This window comes from Molothrus ater, chromosome 14, assembly GCF_012460135.2.
Source record: "Molothrus ater isolate BHLD 08-10-18 breed brown headed cowbird chromosome 14, BPBGC_Mater_1.1, whole genome shotgun sequence".
NCBI lineage: Eukaryota > Metazoa > Chordata > Aves > Passeriformes > Icteridae > Molothrus > Molothrus ater.
Genome location: NC_050491.2, coordinates 15,340,272 through 15,346,822, shown reverse-complemented (window position 1 = coordinate 15,346,822; position 6,551 = coordinate 15,340,272). Strand labels below are relative to the sequence as shown.

General features: G+C 59.3%; 1 protein-coding gene across 1 annotated transcript; it reads right to left on the bottom strand.

Annotated features, from left to right (window-relative positions):
* Positions 1–1,687: 1,687 nt before the first annotated feature.
* POU3F4 (POU class 3 homeobox 4) lies at positions 1,688–4,812 on the bottom strand. The gene has a single exon (XM_036402343.2). It carries the CDS (start codon positions 4,770–4,772, stop codon positions 3,651–3,653), a length of 1,122 nt encoding a protein of 373 aa, XP_036258236.1. The 5' UTR covers positions 4,773–4,812; the 3' UTR covers positions 1,688–3,650.
* Between the last annotated feature and the right edge of the window lie 1,739 nt (positions 4,813–6,551).

The following is a 6,551-nucleotide window of genomic DNA, read 5'->3' as shown; positions in this document are numbered from 1 at the left end:
ATCCCTTTTGTCTCAACCTAATTTGTTTTAAAATAAGACATAACCCAGCCCTCGCTGTGGTTGTATTTACAGAGCAGCCAAAAGGCTCTAAAACGGGCTAATTTCAGTGAAACGCCTTCTGTCCCTCCTCCAAACCAAGGCTGCCTTGAGGAGCTTTGCCTCCCTGGGCCCAGAGGCACTGTGAGCTCGCAGGGCTGGCTTTAACCAGGGCTGGCTTTAACCAGGGCTGGCTTTAACCTGGACCTTCTCCATCAGCTGGGGCTGTTTACAAACCACGGCTCTTTACTCCTGCTTTGGTCCCCATGCCACATTCATCCTGTTCCTGGAGCTGACTGAAAAATTGGCCTTTTGGGGGTTATATTTCCTTCTGCTGCTGCTGTAATCCTTCTGGAGAGAGAGCTGGAGGTCGTGGTCCCTCAGCAGAGCCGCCCGGGCCCCGCTGCCCAGCGCAGGGGCGGCCGCAGGCCCGTTGCCCCCAAGGCTGTGGTGCTGCAGCTCACAGAGATTTAGCAATGAAATAAATCAGTTTTATGGTTCAGGAACAATGCATGGCCACTGCTCACATCCCAAATCCCTCTCGCTCCCAGGTGCAGGAGGGTTGGAGCGCTGGCAGTGCAGTGGGAAGGCGCCTGTCCACTCGCGTGCTGCTGCTTATTGAAGACCAGAGCTCGCTCTCTGCTCGGGCCACTCCTCAGGATTCCTAAAGGTAATTTTTTTCCCCCCTACACTGCTGGCAGAAGGGTTGGGTATTGTTTTCTCCGAGGTTCGGCTTCAGAAAGGGGGAGAAGAAAAACAAATAAAATAAAAGCCCGTTTCGCTGGCGATCCCTTGAAGTTTTTGCCGCTTCCCTGCCTCCCCCTGCACCCCCGGCCGCCGGGGTTTCCCCGTTCCCCCGGTGGATGTGATTAAGTGTTATTGTTCCTCCGCTCGCTGCCCTCCCCGCCGGGGGAGCGGCCCGGGGCGGGGACGGGGCTCGGCGCCGCGGCCCCTCCGCTGCCGGCGGCCGCGGCCCGGGCACGGTGGGCGGGGGGACGGGCGGAACAAAAGAAGCTTGCCCGGTGCCCGCTGCCCCGCTCGCCGCCGCTGCCCGGGGCCGGGGGCAGCGCGGGGGCGGCGAGCGGGACGGCACCGATATCGATACACACGGAACGCAGCGGCTCCGCCGGTGGACACACGCTGCCCTGCCCCGCCAAAGCCGCACGGGTCCTTTTACCGCCCCAAAAACGCCTTTTTCCCACCCCAAAGCCGCGGCAGGTGCCAGCGGCACTGCCCGGATCGGCCCCTGGAGCCCCCCGGCCGTGCCCGGGGCTGAGGGGCCGGAGGAGCCCCCGCAGCCCGGCCCGGCCAGCGCACAAACCACGCACCCGCAGGTTTCCAGCTATTTTGTTTTTCTTTCGTAAAAATGTTTATTTAAACCTTTTGGTTTTTTTTAATTTTTTTTTTCCTTTTACAACAATAAAATATTGCGTCAATATAAACCCCTTGACTAAAACTGGTCGACAACCAAACGTTACAGCCACTCGTGTGTTTCGTTATTATTTTTATCCGACACCCATTTAGGCTTCTTTTTTTTTTGTTGTTTCTTTCTGAAACGGTTTTTTTTTCTTTCTTTTTTTTTTAAACATAATGCGGAATTTATTGAAAATAAATAATTGTTGGCAACTGCAATAGGCAATTTTGGATAAAATAGTTGAAAAAAGCAACCTTTAATGAAAATAGCGTTTATTATACATCAGTTACTAAATGAATAAACTAAATGATCTTTCTTTAAATTAATAACTTCCAAAAAACGTTTAATATACAAAACTGTACAGTTATAAAGTTGGCAGAAATAGGCAGGTCCTCAGTGTCGAGTTTTTTTTTTTTTTTTTCTTTTTCTCTTAATTCCTTTTTTTTTTCCTATTTTCTTTTTTTTTTTTTTTTTTTTTAGCGCTTACTGAAAAATACTTGAAAAATATAAATGTCGAAAGGAAAAAATCTGGAGGAGGGAAAGGGTGAGGGGGGAGAGGCAAGGAGAGGAGGGGGATGCTGTGCGGGAGCTGCGGAGCGGGGACCGGCCCGGCCCTCGGGGGGCCGCGGGTGCAGCCCCGGGAGCGGGGGGGGGAGCCCGGCCCTGCCCGGCGGCCCCGGGGGTGCGGGGCTCGGGGCGGGGGGCGCACACACACACGGACAGACAGACAGACACACACACGCTCGCACGGACCCCTCGCGGATGGGTGCGTGGCCACCGCACCCCCCGCCCTTGGGGACAGCGCAGCCCCGGGCTGGGAGGGACAGGGGGAGAGGGGGCGGGTGCAGCTCAGCACTTCCCTGCGCCCGAAAAACGGCGTTTGCATTTTAGGGAATTTGTTTTGGTGGTTGAGGGTTTGTTTTTTTGTTGGTTTTTTTTTTTTTTCCTCCCTGTTTTGTTTTGTCGGTGATTATTATGATTTTTTTTTTCTTCCCCCTCCTCCCTGCCCTCCCCCCTAGAAAAGCTTTTCCACAAATCCAGCATCTCCCTGCGACGCGGAAAGAAGCTCAGCGTGAACCAAATGCGGGCGTTTTCTGTCCTCTTCCCTCCCTCCCTTCCTCCCTCCCCCCGACACCTCATTCCTCTTCACTATCGAAACAAAATACAGAGAAACCGATTTCCGAAGCGAAAGCGCAGAAGGATAAAGGTGTTTTACTACAGACCTCTCAGTCTGGCGCTGATTAAAAAGCCCAACTCATCTTCGGAAAGAAAAAAGACTGGCAAATGCCACGGGTTTGGTTGTGATGCTTAATTTCGGGTAAATCTCCTAGAAATAATTATTTTATATATTTATATATATAATTTTTTTTTTCCTTGCGAGAAGAAGGGAGGGGGGGAGGTCAGGCTTGTGACCCGACCGTTTTACGGTGTTGGGAAGTTCTTGAAAAGGAAGAAAAAAAGCTGCAACAAATAAGCCCGTTCTTCACATCGGTGCGGGGCTCCGCGGGGCTCCGCGGGCGCGGAGGGAGCCCCATCTCCTCGGGGGGGGTGAGGAAGGGCCGCGGCCGCCCTGCCCCGGCCCCGCTCGGTGACATTGCCGGTGCTTGGGGAAGGGAGGAACGTTTGGACTGCTCAATTCGATACAAATTAGGTCACAAATATTGTGTACAGTTTGTAGTAAAACACCTCAGACATTTAAAAACGCTATATAAGTCTTTAAAAATGCAAAACTAGTCTATTGTAAAACAGATTCACCTGAAATACAGCTGATATAACCAAGGCGCTGGAAGGTTATTCATAGGCACACATCTGTCTTTCCTTTTCTGTCGGGTTTTTCGTTCTCTTTTTTTTTTTTTTTTCATTTTCTATTTTTCCGTGGGTTTTCCCTTTTTTTTTTGTTTTTTTTCTCGGTTTTTTTTTTTCCTTCCTTTTTGTTTGGGTTTTGTTTTGCGGTGGGGTTGGTGGGGGTGGTTTTTTTGTGTCTTTTTTTTTTTTTTTCCTTCATCCTAGCGGAGACCGAAAACAAACCTTGTCTGCGAGTAAACACCGTGTGTGACCAGGTCGGAGAGAGGAAAAAAAAAATATTGCCGAGGCGGCGGCGGGCGGGGACCCCTCGCCGCGTCTCCCGAAACCATAAGTTAAAGCCCATAGTGCGGGCGGGCAGTGCCGCGGCCGGGCAGTCCCGGGGCCGAGCCCGCGGTCAGAGGTCGTGGCAGGCCGTGTCCGTTTTCACGCCGTGCGAGTACACGTCGTGCTGCGGCTGCTCGCCCGGAGGGGTCATGCGCTTCTCCTTCTGCCGCCGGTTGCAGAACCAGACCCGCACCACCTCCTTCTCCAGCTGCAGGCTGTCCGCCAGCGAGGAGATCTCCTGGGCGGCCGGCTTGGGGCACTTGAGGAAGTGCGTCTCCAGCACGCCCTTGACACTCACCTCGATGGAGGTCCGCTTCTTCCTCTTCCTCCCCTGCGCCGCGATCTTGTCGATGCTCGTGGGGCTGCCGGTGGAGGAGTCGGCCTCCTCCAGCCACTTGTTCAGCAGCGGCTTCAGCTTGCACATGTTCTTGAAGCTGAGCTGCAGGGCCTCGAAGCGGCAGATGGTGGTCTGCGAGAAGACGTTGCCGTACAGGGTGCCCAGCGCCAGCCCCACGTCGGCCTGGGTGAAGCCCAGCTTGATGCGGCGCTGCTTGAACTGCTTGGCGAACTGCTCCAGCTCGTCCGAGGTCGGCGTCTCCTCGTCCGAGTGGTCCTGGCAGTGGTGGCCGCCCAGCTCGCCGTGCTCGCCGCCGGCCTCGCCGCGCAGCCCCGGGTGCAAGCCCTGGCCGGCGGCGGCGGCGGGCGGCGGGGTGAGCCCGCCGTGCTCCAGCATGCCGCCCACCGCGAACCCGCCCTGCGAGTACACGCTCAGGGGCTGCCCGGCGGCGGCGGCGGCGGCGGCGGCGGCGGGGGGGGCGGCCAGCGAGGCGCTGTGCGCCGGGCTGGCGCCCCAGGCGCTGGGGTGGTTGGCGTGGGGCGAGTGGTGGGAGACGTGGGGCGAGCGGTGGTGGATGATGGCGCCCAGCTGCAGGTCCTCGCGGCCCGGCTTCACGTCGGGCTGCTCCAGCGGGCCGCCCGCCAGCGCCGCGGGCCAGGGCGCGCCGTCGCTCAGGCTGGTCACCCAGTGATGCCCCAGCGGGTGCCCATTGCCGGGGACGCCCTGCAGGTACTCGCTCTGCAGCAGCTTCTGCGGGCTGCGGAACGGGCTGCCCTGCTGCATGCCCGCGCCCTCGGCGTGGGCGAGCGCGCCGGCGCCCAGCAGGCCGTAGGGGTTGGAGGCGGCTGTGGCCATGGCCGCGGCAGCCCCACGAGTTATACTGTGCCGCCGCCGCCGCGCCAGCCTTTGACATCCACCGGCACGGCGGCCCGGCGGCGGCCGCGCCGCGACTGGCATCCGCGCCGGCCAATGGGGGCGCGCCGCCGGCCGAGCCGACCAATGGGCGCGGAGCGGGGGCGGGGCGAGCCGCGGCGGGGCGGGGCCGCGGGGCCGCGCGGGCGCGAGGCAGGAAGTGAATCACTCCGCCGGCACCGGGGGCCGGGCGCGAGGCGGCCCCGCCGCTTAACTCTTTCCGCGCCGGGCGGGGAGCGGCGGGGCTGAGGGGGGGGTTCGGCTTAAATGGGGAGCGCCTGGGAACGGGGGGGCGCGGGGGGCACGGCTTAAATGGGGAGCGATTAGCGGCGGGCAGAGGTTAAACGGCGGCGCCCCGGCGGCAGCCCCGCGGGACCACCCCGGCGCTGCCCCCGCCCGCCGGTCCGGGCGCGCTCCGGGTGCGCGGCGCCCGCTCCGCTCCGCTCCGCTCCTCCCCCGGTGCGGCTGCCCCGAGCCGCGCGTCCCCGCCTGCCCCGGGCCGTGCGGCACCGCCGCGCTCGGTCGGCAGGAAAAAAAAAAAACGGAGAAAAGCCCCAAATAATAAAAAACAGCCCCCAAAAAAGGAGCTTCCCGGCCTCGCCGCCGGTAAATCCCGGTGGATGCTCCTCAAAGTTGGCAGCGCGGGCGCGGTGCGCCGCCGCTGCTCGCCTGGCGGGCGGGCTGCAGGGCAAAACGGGGGAAAAAGGAGAAAAAGGGGAGGAAAAAAAGTGAGAAAAGGGAAAAGAATGGGGGGAAAAGCGCGTGCGGTCCCCGGGACCCCCCCGCGGGAGGAGCGGGGGGAGCGCGGAGCCCCCGGCCCGGCCGGGCCCGGCGGGCAGAGCTCCGCACCCGCGGAGCCCCGGCGGGGCGGGCGGAGGCGCAGCCCCGGGACCCCCGACCCGCCGGCGAGTTCCAAAATGACCTTTCCCTGCATCGTTTTGGAGGTAACCGAGCTGCGTAATTATATTTGCACTTCCAGAAGACTGCATCAGAGTCCCCTTATTGGTTTGAAATTCCATTAAATATATTGCAAGAGCTCCTAGGTTAAGCTTGATTTAAATTTGCATACATTTTCATATATTTAGCAGAAATAAAAGAAGGCTTGCAGCTACCAGAAAGTCATTAAGGCATTAGTTTCTCTGAGAAGACAGATCTGAAGAAAATTCAAGAAAATGAGAAAATAGATCTAAATAAGGTGAGCGCTCCTCTGGTTCCTTCCGAGCCGGGTCCCATCGCTTTCCTCATTATAATAATAATAATCACAATAATTTCTCGCCGGGGCAGCGTGTGAGAGGGGTAAAGGCAGGGCTGGGTGCTGAGGAGCGGAGCGGGCCGGGGCAAATCGCGAAATCGCGATATATCGGCGACTCCGCGGGTCCCCGCCGGGCGAGCGCTGCGCTGCGCGCCCGCGGGGGTGCGGCCGGGGGGGGGTGGGGGGGCGGCTCGGAAAATTAAATCAGAAAAAAAGGAAAAGTAAATAAAAGAGTGAAGTTTGCGGGTAGAGGGGCGGCGGGGGGGTCAGCGGGAGGGCCGGGAGCTGGGGATGTCCCCGCTGGAGCCGCGGTGCCGGCGCGGGGCGGTGCGGGCGGTGCGGGGCGCGCAGCTCCGCGGCCGAGCCCGCCCGAGCGCGGGGAGGGAGGGCAGGGAAGGAGTTACAGCAGCAGCTTCTTCCTCGTTGGTTTTTTTAGCCTTTCCTTTTTATTTTTTCCCCTTTCCTTTTTT